General features: G+C 44.3%; 1 protein-coding gene across 1 annotated transcript in view; it reads right to left on the reverse strand.

Moving 5' to 3' along the window:
• eda (ectodysplasin A) overlaps nt 1–15,518 on the reverse strand; it is a 35,963-nt gene extending 20,445 nt beyond the window's left edge. Inside the window, exon 1 of the mRNA XM_031571412.2 lies at nt 15,100–15,518. Within this exon, the coding sequence (XP_031427272.1) occupies nt 15,100–15,402 (303 nt within the window). The 5' untranslated portion in view covers nt 15,403–15,518. The remainder of the gene's footprint in view (nt 1–15,099) is intronic.
• Between the last annotated feature and the right edge of the window lie 762 nt (nt 15,519–16,280).

A 16,280-nucleotide genomic window follows, 5' to 3' on the forward strand; every position in this document is an offset into this window, starting at 1 on the left:
AGCGCCTCAGAGGGGCTCTCCAGTTACCGTGGAAATCTGATTATTTTGCTGCTTGTTTTGGCTAAAGAGCCAAAAAAGGGTCAGAAATTAAATGTTCCCTGGCAAGTGGAATATTTTAATAATACCGAGAATGGGGACATACTCGCTCATCTTTGAAAAATCTAATTTTTGTATCATTTCCACACCAAGCCTGAACATTACACAAGCACTTCTTTTGTAATTTCATCAATGCCTGAAGTTAGAAGTTCACCAGAACTCAGCTGCTCTATGATAATTACTCACATATATCCGTCTATTTATACTGGAACCTTCTGAGGTTTCAGGTCACATGAGCACTATGTATACAGTGGAACCCCCATATCTGTTGATTTCGTAACCACGGTTTCAGTTATCCGCCCTCATTTCCTACACATTTTTATCAAAGGGAGATGCTAGGATGTAACGAAAGGAGGGAAGGAAAGGAAAAGGTAAAAATGTCCACAAAATATTTTTCATCGTCCATTAAGGGTTAAGCAAAATTGTCAGAATTTCATTTTTTTGAGAGAGACCACATTCACATCACTTTTATTACAGTACATTGTTATAATTGTTTTATTTTATTATTAGTTATTGTTGTTGATGTGTTATTGTGTGTTATTTATAAATGATGTATTATTTATTTATATGTACACAAAAACAAGTTATGGTGTTCGCTACCATCCTAGGTTTCGGCTATCCACGATAGGCCTTGAAATGTATCCCCTGTTTAAATGCAACCGACAGCAAGAGTGGCTAATCATATCCACCAAAACTTTGGGCAGCAGGAGGATCTCACTTCAACAAAGCAGCAGGGACCCCTTGCACAACTGATCGATGCCTTGGAGAATCAGTGGGATCAGGTGCACTGCTGTAAACAGACAGCTTGGTTCAGTTGGTTTTGTTTGGAGGAGAATGTCCACTCCACAGGATTTTGGAGGACAGTGTTGAGAGTCCAATAGGTGGTCTGATACTGGCAGACCCCCTGATCCCAGGTGTCACCTAGCAACTGAACAATCCAGCAAGAAAATGCAAAGTACCATTCAGCTCAATAAGAGTGGTTTAATGGATAAGGAACCAAGGTTGTCATGACCAGCACAACCACCAGATCTGAATCCCATTATAATTGTGAAAGTGCACTGGGAGACCTGTTAGGACAGAAACCCCATGTTCTAAGTTATATGTTTTGATAAACTGTTGCAACGGTCTATGAATAAGAGTAAGGGCCATGTAGAAAGCCTTTCTTTTAGATGTCCTTAAAATATCTGATATTTTATCAAGCAAGTGGGAGAACATCTTAGTCGGGAGAAGACAGACAATACACACAAAGCCCCTAGCAACAGTTAGATGTTTGTTTACTGTGGTTACATTTACTGTTTTCTATGCATCAGTGATCATGACCATGAGCAAGACCACAAAATGAATAGTCCAGGGGAGTAGACACAACAAAAACCCAGCGCAGTGTGAGACAGACGCGTAGGTAAGAACTACACAAGCACAGGGATGCGCAGGCCACCGACAGCGAATGTCCACAGGCCTGTTTTGGGACCAGACATGGCCTGTTCTCACCTCATAAGCCCAAGAGTTTCCCCCACCAGCGGCCGGTACAACACGCCTCCATCGGCCACTGAACCCCAGATGCTGCTGCGGTCTGCTGCTCCAAACAGCTGGGGCACAGCTGGTGCAGCGAACACCGGACCGCCACACACACACACACACACACACACACACACACACACACACACACACACACACACACACACACACACACACAGGTCTTCTGCTCACACACAGCCGATTGTGTGATAAACCTTGGCCAACCCTTAAACGGATTTTTAGCAGCTGTGTGTCCTCATCTAGACTTCAGCTTAATTAAGGGTTTCCCACAAAATGTTTCAATCCTAGGCCTAACCACAGAATTACCAGTGAGTTAAAGGCTATATTTGACCCCACCAATGACACAAAATGGACTTTGAACAGAAATGCGTCACCTGTGGGATTTTCCGAAAATGTGCGCGCCCACATAAAACAGATTTGAATTTACTGTTCTGTGTGCATGCAAGTCAGCGCACTTCAACTCAAGCACACTTTGTCCACTTCCATGACCTGAACATACAGTAGACCCCACTGAGTGGTCAGATCCACCTGAAGCCCTCAATTAGTGCTGTTTAACATAGCCAACTTTACCCAATCACAGGCCACAGCTAAACAAATACAGCTGCTCTAAAGCCTCCATGCCATGCTCTAAAGCCTACTGCCATCTGGGCCATATACCATCTCCACTCTGCAAAACCGCATAGCACACACATGCACACACACATGGAGAAAAGCAACCAATAAGTGTGTGTGTGTGTGTGTGTGTGTGTGTGTGTGTGTGTGTGTGTGCACACGTTTGTGGGTGTGGGTGCGCATGTGCGTGCAAGTGCATACATCTCATTTATATGTACCAAGGGCTATAGCTTCAACAAGAGCAGAAAGAGGACCATAATCATTTTATGATGCTTTGAGGGCTCAGCATATAAAGGGCTTGTTGTCAGGGAAGCCCACATGTCTGATGGCAAGAGAAGCGATTGAACAAAAAAAACAAAAAACTTGACGATTGAGGGGAAAAATTGATGATAAAAGTGAATGGAGTGGGCTTCAGATCAGTCAGGTTCCTCCTCATCGTACTCAGTCCAAAATAATGGCCAATAAACACATCTCTGTCTTCGAGACACAGCATGTGTTTGATCGTTATAATCAGCGGAGACTGGAACGCGCTCAGATGCAGGAGAGCCGTAATGAGTTCTGAGTGGGACATGTCAGAGAGAAGCTGGCAGAGAACGTGAATAAACATTCTGGGTTCTGCCTCAGCGCAGTTCTGTTACTCAGTAAGGTAAACATGGGCATAACATGGATATAGTCAGCAAGGCAGATGTTGTGCAGAGGTCTGGAGAAAGATGCTTGACAATGGTAAAACAATGGCCCACTCAAGTGACCAACTTTTAACTTACTACCATATCCTAAGCAGAAGTAGAAAACCACCACCACACACCCATCAGAGACCAGATACTGTATATATAGGGAGCAGATGTAAGTGAATTTGATAAAATTGTTTTCTCACACATTAGGACAGTCTAATGTGTATTTCAGCATTTGAAAAACATGTTTGTACTAGAGTACTTGACAAAATTATTGATTAGGTCACATTCTGAATTCTGTTCAGTTGACAAACTGGCTTGAGTAGCCAACTTTTGTTATCATTGCTGGTTGTTTCTTGTAATTTTCGCTGAAGAGAAACAACCTGTAAACAAGTGGACAAAAACGGTCAAATATAAAAACAGGAAACACCACAGTCTCTCATTGATGTGGCAAACCTCGTCTGTGCATGTGAGCGTGAAGCTTTCGCTGAGAGTATTCTCTGTTTACATTTGATGGGACAGTTACATTTCATAAACACAATTTTGTGTTCTGCCCTAGTGGTGCCACATTGAGGACGGAAAAATGAGACGTTTTCTTTTTTAAGTTTGAGAAATTACACAGGACCTGATGAGAAGCATGTGGGCCATGCTGAGGCAGAACAGCTGTGCGAACGCTAAACCAACATCATTAGTTTTATAGACGAGTATAAAAGAGGCTCTCCAGCAAACAGTCCTTAGCCATACCAAGGCAGATCGATAAAAAACAAGACGGTTAGCGCTCACAATTAGCGGAAAAAGCTGCGAACACGATCCAGCAGTTTGTCACCACGGCATCATCCGCACACCACAACTGTGTAAGTCTACACTGGAATGATAACAAGTCTGGATAACAATTATCAAACGAAAGAGGTGGGTCCACACAGCCCCAACCACAGTTGACAGTCTGAACTAAAAACACGAGGCAAGCCTCTTTCGAAATTTCTCTTTTGAGAGCTCTGGATTGATGAGGTTTTCACAGTCAATTGGAAATCATCAGCAGATGATTTGCATGGTCGTCCTTCAGGGCTGCGTGTTGACAGCAGGGCTATCTTTGCTGTTGTGCTCGCTGGTGAGCGAGAAGAGGCAGTGAGCGTGAGAGTCCCTGACAGGCAGCGAACGCGTGAGGCGGCGGCTTGGCATCCCTCACAGAAAACAATCCAGACATTTCCAACTATGCATCCAAAATATTTGCTCGCACAACTCGCGGCTGTAAAATTAAGGTCTCCTGCTACAAAGGCGAGATAGAAATTCAGAAGTGACAAGTGTGTGTGTGTGTGTGTGTGTGTGTGTATGTTTGTGTGTGTCTGTGTGTGTGTGTGTGTGTGTATGTGCCAGGTGGGAAGTAAATATACATGATAACACAACATCAAACATGACTTGGTCCTTGTTTTTGTTTTTTGAGAAGTAGAAATGCTCTGCATTACTGAGTTGTCCTCTCATGTCTCACCATCCATGTCTGTCTATAGGCTAGTCCTTTGTCCTCCCTCTGATTCTCTCCTTCTTCTCCTCCTTTCTTTTTCGGCTCAGCACACAACAAACAGAACACTAGATTGCTTTATACCCAAGCCAAGACATGCCTGTCATATGACTCATGGAGCGCTCTTTTTCAAACTATGGAAATTAATATTGAACAAAATATTATTAGAACTGTTCCCAAAGCTCTGAGCAGTTACACACATGGCCAAAGCCCAGAATTCCCTGTCTGTCAGAGGAAGCCAGCGAGCCCATCAGGATGGCGATAAGAGCTGTGATAAGACACCATCTGCTTCTCTTCATGGGAGACTCATGAGCATCAGCTCACTCGTTTTCCCTTTCTCTCTATTCCCTACTCTCCCTCCGTGCTTCCTTCCTTCCCTCCTCTCTCTCCCACGAACACACACACACACACACACATACACACACACACACACAGGGGATATCTCTGCTCAAAATTAGCCCTTAATCTGAATCTACGGCTAATCTAATCAGATTGACACGCAACACTCCAACGATGTACTCTATTTAGGAGAACCATGTAAAATCAAATCAAAATTAGTGCAGAAAGCCAGAAATAACAGTGGGGGGGGTGGGGGGTTAGGAGTGACTCAGGGTGTTTATATATTGGGGGGGGGGGGCACTAAACTGAGGCGAGTGCTGATCTCTCCCACGGACACTCCAACGCCCCCCTAACTCTCCCGCTTGTTCCTCTCCTCATCCCACCCCCACCACACCACCCAAAGCCCAGCCCAGAGTCATACACATATGAGCTCACAAACACGCACTCCCTTTTTCGGTGCTAAATCAGAATCTGTCCTGATCTCACAAAAGAGGGAGAGAAAGAAACATTATGAGACGGGGATACAGAGACAGACAGACAGACAGACAGACAGACAGACAGACAGACAGAGAGACAGAGAGAGACAGACAGACAGACAGACAGACAGACACAGACAGACAGACAGACAGACAGAGAGAGACAGAGGAAAATCCCCACCCAAGCGCATGTCACTGATTTTTATAGCTCTCTGAAATTGGCCTAAAATGACAAAAAAAAAAAAGGGGGGGGGGGGGGTCTGAATAGGATGCGCTGGCTGGGACATCTGTCATCCAATGAGATTTGCACTTATTTCACTTTTCAGTCAGTGCAGAGACAGACATCAAACGCTCAAGAAATCCCAAAATACTGGCCGCACGCAAACGCATGCAGGAAAGCACATACTCCCACACAAATCAACCACTGTGCGAACTGACACACGCGACCAAACCGGCATGGACAGAGGAGACACCCATAATTACAAACACCACATACATCAGAGAGACGACGGCAGCGCACACTATCCAGCACTTGTACACACAAGGGCAAACACTCAATCTAAAATATGGGTTCTTTTGTTCCTTCCTGTAATGGGTCTACCAAGAACCTCCCAGGATGAGGAGACTTCTGAGTAGAACATGTAGGCCTAATGGTTCTTCTGAGGGGACAAGGAAAAGACAAATACAAAGGAACACAGCCATCAAACGACCAACTGATCTGGTCCCCAGAACACTCTAACTTTTCTCCCCTGAGGCCAAGCAAGTTCCCCTTGTCAGCATGATAACAGTATCGGCACTGACAACCTCTGGTGAGTTTGAGGACACTAAGAACTATACTATCTCAGACACACTACCACCGAGACACACTGCTACACTGTTCCACAGATATTCACAGGGCAGGGAATCAAGTTTATTAATGAGATCTGATTCCAATGAAGACGCGGAGGTCCCATGCCTCATCAGAGTACCCAGAAAACCCTAACCCTTGCAATATGGCAGGAGTTGTGATGTGTATTGTATTGTGAAATGTGCTGATGAGATCTCCAATTAATTCACCTCCCTTTAGACACCAGAGCAGGGTGACCCAACATGCTGTTAATCATTCCGAGGGTTGGGACTAAACACCCCCCCCCCCCCCACACACACACACACACACACACACACACACACACACAGCACTGTGCTGTGCTAACTGGTTCTTTCAAAGGAGACGCAGGGGAATGATCTCAACATCTTTAGTCCAGAAAGCATGGCTCACTTCTCTGCTGCTCCACCTTACTCTCTTAGAGTTTACTTTTAATGCAAGATTTACAGGGTTCATTAAAAATGCTTTTGTTCCCCACAGCCAACCCCATTACCTTAGGAAAACGGGGAAAAAATAAAACAGAAATCCCTCTTTTGAAGGAACAGCCTTTCAAGCAGACGGAGGTTGGTGTGAAAGGGCCTGGAGGACATTACCTTCATAAACTTTAAATGTACGTATTAAAAATATTTTTTCATTACATCACCCTTTAAACTGCATATAGGGATGCCTGTAAGGTAAAGGCGTGCTTCGCTTTACAATAGGACTCTCACTCCCATCAGGAAGCTCAAACCTGCTTCGGACCACGGGAGCTCAGGTGACCTTTGACCCTAATGATGTGATGTAGTTGCCGTTGGCTCTACAGGAGGTCTAAACGAGAGGACCCCCACACCCAACACCCCCCCCCCCCCCAAACACACATACATTCCTCTGTCAGTGAGCGAGTAGCCGTCGTAGCCACATCTTGCTTGCAGTGGCATCCTGCCAACGGCGGGCTGCCTGCTCCGATCCCCACGCTGAGCTTTCTATTTGAACCTCCAGACCGAGGCTGGGCTACTCTGCTACACCTGTCAGCAATTTGGGAAATATGTTTTTCCACCTGCTACCTCCTTCGCTCTCACCCCCCCATCCCCTCCCTCCCTCCCTCCCTCCCTCCTTTGCTTTGTTCCCTCTCGAGTGCTCGCCCGTCCCTCTCCTTGGCTGGTGCTGGGGCTGTGTGTTGTGGCTTGAGAACAATTCCAATTTGGGACGCGCTGGAAACCACATGAAACGTGCTGTGTGAACGCAGCCTCACATCTGCTGTGCAGCGAGAGTGACAAACCGCTTTCGCTGCTTCGCTATCAATCATCACGGCCAGTGCTACCCACAGACAGACAGACAGACAGACAGACAGACAGACAGACAGTGGGTGAGAGAGAGAGACAGACAGTGGGTCAGACAGACAGACAGTGGGTCAGACAGACAGTGGGTGAGAGAGAGAGAGACCGTGGGGGAGAGAGAGACACAAAAAGAGTGAGTGGATGTACGGATGTACGTCTATGTGGGCAAGAGAGACAAAATACCAAAACAATGAGAGAAAGGAAGATGTATGGGAGGATGTTTAAACACCTAATGATGTATTCCCTGTAGAGCGAAACCACTGATTGCTAGCCCAATCCATTAAACAGAAACACATTGGCACGGGAGGTTGGCTAACTGACTGAGTGAGAGAGACTCGTGATGGTGCGTGAGGTAGATGAAGAGTCAGCAGTCAAACTCGCCTTCATTTCTCGTGACTTACTCAACGCGAAATGCCACTCATCCATCACTCAGTGGCTTAAACAAAAAACAAAGAAATCTTTGTTTAAAAAGATACCAGTGCCAAAGAAAGGCACTTGGCATATGCCATCCATATGTTGCATAGGCCGATCAACACAACTTCTTTAGTTACTGCGAATCTGCTTTAATTTCCGCCGTCTAGTCGAGAATATGACATGGAACTGTATCGAGTCCAGAAAAGAATGGGCAGAGAGGGCCACAGTTCAATCAATAATTCCATAAGATATTAAGGGGGGGGGGGGGGGGGATGCAATTAATATTCCTATACTCACATGCCCATACATTATTGGAATGGAGTATACAAAAGATCAAAAATAGATCAAAGTCATAACAAAAAATAATAAACGAGACAGTGTTTCAAAAGCTACATACAAGCTCACTGTCCAAGACCTCATCTTATGGACATACTGGGGAGCAAACAGCTGGAGGCTTGAGGGTGGAGGCTTGTCGATGAACAACAACCACAGAATGAGGCGTCAACACACACCTCCTAATGCCAAGGTAAGGTCATGCTGATTCAGGCTTATTTAGCATATGATACAAGTTGACTTAGTTCAGCTGCATTTAAATAGTAACCATCTATATAACGTCAACAAACGCAGAGCAAGTTGTAAATGTCAATTTCCATTAAACTCTCCCAGGTCAACCCAGACTTCTAAGCCACAGTATGTTCTAAGTGGGAGACGTGGCTTGACCCGGTATTGTGGCTCATCCCTCAGTTGTTGGCGAGACACTGAGACAGTCTTGACGAGGCCTCGAGACACATGTGCGTTCAGCACTGTGACTACACAAACAACGGACAAGAACACATCACACCGTCAACAAAAGCCGGGTGAAAGGGACTCAACAGAACAGCACGTCTGAAAAAAGAGGAACCACTCGCACAGGGGTGAGAGGGAAATGAATCAGACCTTGCGTTCACAATCAGAGAGAAAAAGGCTAGGGGCAGCCAGGTGAAGCAGTGGCAGATTACTCGAACCAGCTGCAGGCATAACGGCAGTGCGGTCAAAGCTCTGTGTGGGTCTGTGTGTACAGGAGTGGAATCTCGGGGGCAAGTGGGCCTCAAAACAACTGCACTCATAATAAAGGAGATAACGTCAGGAAATATGCTGACGTTGGATCCTGAAATTAATCACATACTCTTGATGGTCTTCTGAGAATGATATCAAATTTGTTTTGAGCATAATTGTCTCCATGTGGCTGCAAAATGATGCGTATGATTGTTGGGCTGCTCATATCCGTAAGCGAGCGCGCAGACAGAGTTAGCTCAAGTGTACCACTTCCAGCGATCAAATGTGAACTCATGGCACAGCTTCAATTGGTACAAAAAGATCAATGGCGTCCTTGCGCACACACAAACGCACAAATGCACACATAAACACACGCCGAGATTGCGGTCACAATTGCGAAAGCTGATCCTCCGAGGACACTAATTTACTCAAAAGGAAAAAAAATAAAAAAACTGAAAAAAAAAACTAGAGGATCTCATGCCATTCTTTTGATGGGTACCACTTAGAATGTCAGCAATCATGCTGTAGGTAAAAGCTCTGCCCGACTCCAAGTCAAACACGAGGCATGACATTATAAACTGGAGGGTAATCAGCAGCTGCGGTGGGTTCTCCACTGCCACTGATTTATGGCATGTACAATTCGGATCCTGCCACGCTGCTGAAGATGGATCGCGAGGAGTCCGCCTCAGGCCCCAGCCAGCGGGCTGATTTACCCTCCAAGAGCACCTCAAACTCAGGCTGGCCCATGGAGCAGCCAATTCGTCCCTGCCTGCCGAACCAAACAGTCATAAAGCACTGCGGTCGGGCCTTAAGAGGACACAAAAGACAACAGTTTCATGAGAATTCCTTTCCCAGTAATTGCACAATACAGTGGGGTGGTGGGGGAGTTGGGATGGGTTGCAGCGGTTGAGGGTGTGGGGTTGAACGTCTGGGGCTTACCAATGCAAATTGAACTTCAGAGAGGAGATATTATAAAAACAGTCATGCACAGGCTGAAAGTGCAAGTGTGAAAAATATAAGGGTGTGCTGTGGCTTTCTGCAGAAAAGCCACTAAAATAACAATGCATCTTTTCAATTACTCGCACAGAGTAAACACTACAGCCATTGATGGAGGGAAACATTTGTGTGAAGCAGTTACGTAAAACTGGCAATATACAATAGAGAACATAGGCAAGGCTCAAACCGGTGTAAATCCTTTCAAAATGTATTAGATCATACAGCCTGCCAGACGTTCTACAAAGCACAGCCAAGCATACGACTACACACACACGCGGTTTTCATCTATAAACCTCACATGAACCAATTCCCAAACATGGATCGGTAAAACTTTTCTTTCCCCGATCGGAAACGGCTTTCATTGTTGACACGAGGGTGCACCTGAGGAACTCTGAAGTTTGTGTTTGCTGCCGGAGCAGACAAACTGGAAGAAGCGCTGACACATCTGATACTCCTGATGCCATATTACCCTTCTGATGGGGCCGTGTGGCCACACTGTCTATCCTCCGTGTAAACCCATGACCCTGTGGAGTAAATGTTGACAGATTGTCGTCTAGTCACAGATGCCGAACCCGTGGATTCCAGCCTCCTTTGAAAAAAGCCCTTCTCTGAACCTCAAACCAAACATGTTTTGGCTTTTGGAGAGGGAAACTTCATTTACCAATAACAGCAGTGGGAAACATAAAACACAATAGTCTGTGATCTCTGAGCTCGCTTTGAAATGAAACCACTCCTATGAGCTTAGGGTCCACAACTGAGGGGAGTGGCATTCCTTTCAAAGGACAGCTAAAGACTGTATAATAGGTGGCATTATACACACATACATGGGAAATGACTGGCGGAATTACAAAAGATCACATTTTATACACGTAAATATAGGCTACAATATGCAAGGTTGCCTCAGGACAGTGGTTTGGCAAAAACAGCCGGCTAGCGGAATCAGTCCAGCACAGAATTCAGACGACAGAACCATTCTTTGGGCAGAAACCTAGATGGGCCAGGGTTTAGGTCAGGTTTTTGCCTTCATAGTTCAGGCCATCTAGGGGAGAGGAAGGACACGAGTACTCCCTCGCCAGCTGAAATCGGACCAAAACCAGTGTCACTGTAAAACGCAGACAGGAAACGCTGAGAATTTTTTTTTATAATAATAATTTGATTTTATATATACACACACACACACACACACACACACACACACACACACACACACACACACACACACGTATTACTTTCAAATACATCTACAACATATCCATCAACAGGATATACAGGATATATCTGGGATAAAAAGCACACATCCTAAAAAGGGCTGCCACAGAGAAGAAGGATTTTCAGGTTGACCACTGCTGGGGTTTATAATTCAGAATGGATAGAACGGTTTACTTTGCTGGCAAGCTGTCTACTTTGTGGGAAGTGAGCTTCTTAACGTAACTACTTGGCTAGTAGAGGCCTCGCAAATCAGTTAAGACATATTTTTTGTTACAATAATAGTATCAATAGTTACAATAATTATCAGATTATACAGTGTCTTTCTGTGAAAAAAGATCAAACTAATGACATTTATGTACAAACACGGACGTCTATAGAGTTTGGTCCGGAGATTTTTTTTTTTGAACTAACGTTTTGGTGGTGAATTGCAGAGCTACGCAGACACACCAGCACACAAGTATAAATTCTCACAACGGCATACCCCACTTATGTTATGATTGGTTGACTGAAGACTGATTGAACCACCTTGCTAGTTTCACCTCCATACATGCTTTCAGAACAGTGTTTACTGGAGGTCGAATGTGGACTCTTTTGCACAGTCACATACTGCCTAATTGTACGCAGCTTGTTTGCCCCGACAGCCCTTTTAATGCCTGAGGTTTCTATAAATAAAAGCATGTGCACCACATAAGCTCTATTCTAATTAAGACATGTAAACATTCTTTCCTGATTTAAAACGAATCCAGTAATATCCCTGACACCTGTCCTTTGGGGAACATGGCCAGGAGCCACAGGCTGATTCTGAGATAGGAACCCTCTGTGTACAACTCAAACGTGAACTTCACTCTAAATAAAACAAAATAGTTACCAATGAAAACGATGCATTGACTTAACTAAGGCGTTGCCTTCACATCTCCTTGGTGACCCAGCGGAAAGGTATTTCTATTCCGTGTCTCACATAATAAAAGTGCTTATGATTCAAAAGTCTAGTGTGTGCGGGGATGAATGTCTATCATTTCTTCATTTGTGAGGTTATTCGGGAAGGGTTATTAGATTTCAAAAGCAACATGTCAGGCGTTGCCAGGTATCCGGTTTCTTTTTGTTGGGTTCCTGGCACTGCATCCAGTCACAGCTCAAAGGTAGCCAGCCAACAGCAGAACCCCTCCTTATTCCAATTTTCGAACACAGGTGGAGTATTTTTTACTGTTGATGCCATCCTTGTTAAACTATCTGCTGAGGACATAACGGTCTAATAAGTTCCAATCTGTTATCTTCAGACTCGTGATCCATTTCGACACAAGCGAAACATCTAATACACAAGTCCTCAGATAAATCTTTATTGGGATAATTAGTGGGGGAAAAAATCAGCTGTCAATGGTAAAATAAACCATGTGTGAACGAGTCACACTAACTGTGACAAAGGATACCATACAGGTCAATGTTAGAACTTCAGCATACCAGCAAACAGATCCCCATGCTGGAGGTATAAAGGCAGATCATAAGCTAGATTAATTCGGGAGGAGAACAGTAATTGGGAAGGACTAATTAGAAAAAACGTCATTAAGGTTAATATCCTGTTGAAGAGGGAGCCCTGCAGTAGGGCAAGTAGTGGTCTTTAATAGGAGTTCAGAGGGGTAGGTACCAGATGGGTGAACAAGTTTGTGTGTGTTTGTGTGTGTGTGTGTGTGTGTGTGTGTGTGTGTGTGTGTGTGTGTGTATGTGTTTGCGTGTGTGTGTCAGAATTTCACACAGAGCTCTGGCCACACGCCCACAATGCCTAAGGAGGCTCCGAGACAGAGAGAGAGAGCGAGAGCGAGAGAGAGTCAAAGAAGAAAAGAGCAAGAGAGAAAGGAAGAAAAGAATAGAGAGCCAGCAGGAGGTCGACCTGCAGCAATTCATTCATGTAGGCAATCTGAGGAAAGACTGTTCCCAAGGTTCACTTTGAAGACGCAGTTTTCCATGTGAAGAGTTAAGCACAGTTAGGTCCAACAATTGCTTGAAGCGAGCTCAGTGAAACAACCCTGTCACAAGATGAAACTCTTGTTTGGGGACTAAGTCAACAAATGTGTATATCTCAACACTCACACATAATACAACATTTACCCTCACTTATACGCCTTCAGAGAGAAGGGCTAGATGCTTTTCATTTAATTTTTTGTTTGACAAAAGTTTTTGGACTACTGACACTGACAACATTTAGGAGGTATGAAGTAATTCTCCCTTCCCTAGTATTTTATGTGTAGACCACACTTACTTCAGTGACTAAGCGTGAGGGACAGATCTGCTTTTGCCAGACCACCAAACACTGACGCTGATTTAGTGATTAGAGGACTCTCTTCAAATAAAAAAATTTACTTCTAAAGCACTACCACACAAAGAATTATTATTGCTGCTGTCAATTTAGTTATTTGTCAAGTTATTGTGTGTGATATCATGCCACTGACTGTTATTATAAAAGATTTCTATTTGTTGTGCTTATTTGCATAGAGATTGATAGATTCACATAGACAAACACGGGCCGAATGCAAAGGAGTGGAGAGGCCGTTACAGTGTGCCAAGATGGTAAGAGACACAAGTGGCATATTAACAGCCTACATGGAGTGGAGATGTGGAGGCTGTTTGTGCTACATGCAAATGGCTTGCAGCACTGTCGGCATGTCAGGCTCGTTCTGACACGTAGCGTGAGGTCACTCACACCCCTCACAGTGAACAGTGTTCCTGCCAAGATGCACACACACGTGCACGCACACACACACACACACACACACACACACACACACACACACACACACACACATACACACACACACACACACACACACAGCCTAGTCACTCCTGCAGCCCTATTAAACCAATGCATCGGCTAGATTTAGAGTACTTTGTGTATTGGAATGTCTTTGGGCTACAGCACACGTACGCACACACACACACACACAGGGACAGAATGAGAGAAATTTCATAAATATGATACAATATTATTGGCATGTTATGGTCCTAATAAGTCTGCCCTTTGGAAAAGGCGGATCATACCACTTGAGCCACCCGACATCAATCATGACCACAGTAACCCTGCCTGCTCAGAACAGGGATTTGTTGCACATGGATGATAAAGCCCAAGGGCTTGTGAGATGAGACAGCACATTAAGAACCCATTATTGTTCTTCTGACACTGACACATTACTACATATAGAAGGTTTGAGCTGTCAGCGTGTCCTCTGTCAGAGGTAAGCAGCGTCTGTCATGCATGATGTCTCCTGGAGTCATTTCAGACATTTAAAACTGTGGATCAATTTAAATTATGGACTTGATTCAGGGACTAAGAAACACGTATCCTTGAATAACGTAATCCTTCTTTTAAATTATTTCAAGTATAATTATTATTTTAAGATTTTCTGAGGAATTTTGAAATGCTGAAGGACATAGTCATCCCTAAACTAGGTGTGTTCCTGCACAGAGGAGGTTGAACTGTGTTTTCATACTATGCACACTGATACTTGACACATCCACTGATGTCGGTCCGTTCACTTTATGTGTGCAGTGTTCCAAGTTGCAATACTCAGGCTTTTCAATAACAGGAGTGAAATAAATAAATGCACCATCTTTGTCTTAGAACGGTAAAGCCTAATTAGAATAAATCGTCCTTCCGTCTTTTGATAGACCCATTAGTCGGCACGACACACTTCAGTACTTATCTCAAGCATACTAAAAACAACGGCAGCAGGCTCAGTAAACACCGTTTCTTGTAGATAGGTCTAGGGAAGGGCATGTAAAAAAAAATCTTGCTATTTTCAGGCACAATGTAGCCTATCTGCAAGTGTCTTTAAGTAGCGGAGATGATGCACAATAGGGACAAAGCCTATCCCAGAAACAAATCAGGCATTTAACATTGATGCATGGGTATCTAGTGCTAGATACAGGCTACTATTAATTTAGGCATAGGTGACCAAATCAGCAGACTTTAAATAGAGCAGGTCTAAAAAAAACTTGATGCGATGTTACACAGGTCATCTTACTTTACCTGCATGCCGATGGCTGAGTAGCGCATGTCCAGGACCTGCAGCTCAGGAGGGAGCAGTTCATGAGCCTCCGCAGATCCCACCGGAATAACACCATCTCTGTTTTTCTGAAGAATCTCTCGTTGCACCTCAGATCTCAAGTCCAAATAACAAAACAGCGTGACGAAGTGCAACGAAAGAGAGAGGACGAAGAAACCGAGGAATATCTTGCAGTTGTTGCATTGTCTTCTGCACACGCATGTGGAGTGTTTAACATCACTGTCCTCTAAGTTTGAAAACTTTTCTGAAAAAGATTTAGGTGCCATGGTTGGTTTTGGGCGAACCTGAAGCTACTTAGACATAATCGGGTCTTGTCTTATCTGGTCAGCTCCAGATATGATCGGCTCGATGTGGGTGAATTACTAGTTTAACCCGGCTTCATCTGTTCAGAAGCCGCAAAGGACAAGCTGATTTGATAACCTACTGGCGCCCCTGTATTAAGACCCGCCTCTGGTCTCTGATAGGTTGTAACCCACTTTACGTCACTTCATTGAAAACCCTCCCGCCGACAGATAGAACCCCGTGGATGATTGAATGGAACATCTAAACCCACAACCTGTGTTTTCCTGTGTTTGTGAATCTTTTCCCGAGTCGCAGAACCGCTTGTTTTAACAAGGTAGCCCTCACCCGTTCAAATTATTACCTTATATTACAACAATTCCAAACAACAAAGGACATATTTGACAGCTCCAGAAATACCTGGAGATATTCCAATGGGGAAAGGTTTACCAAGGCCTCACTGATCAAATAATTCGAGTCTAAACACATGGATCCAGCTTTCCAAAACATTTGGCACACAGAAAATATATGGTTGTTATTGGTAGTACCACAAATATGGTAATTGCTTACTGGTCTGTGCAAGAAAAAGAAAAGATTATTATTTGAGAATTAAAATGCTTCACAATATTTGTCATAGCCTTTGAGAAAAATGATTTGACAGGCACCTGAGAACATCACAGGAATGCCGTCAGTAATTACCCTGGAAGATGCGCACAACTTACACATGTGGTTAGGGAACAGAGGGCCTGGGTTTAGCAGACATCTCAGCTTTTGGGTAGACCCCCCTCCCTCCCCCATCTCCACACACCATCTGTTGCCAAGCTTCACATCTTTAAAATGTTAATATAAAGGCATTATAGCGTAA

This window comes from Clupea harengus, chromosome 8 (assembly GCF_900700415.2).
Source record: "Clupea harengus chromosome 8, Ch_v2.0.2, whole genome shotgun sequence".
NCBI classification, from domain to species: Eukaryota; Metazoa; Chordata; class Actinopteri; order Clupeiformes; family Clupeidae; genus Clupea; species Clupea harengus.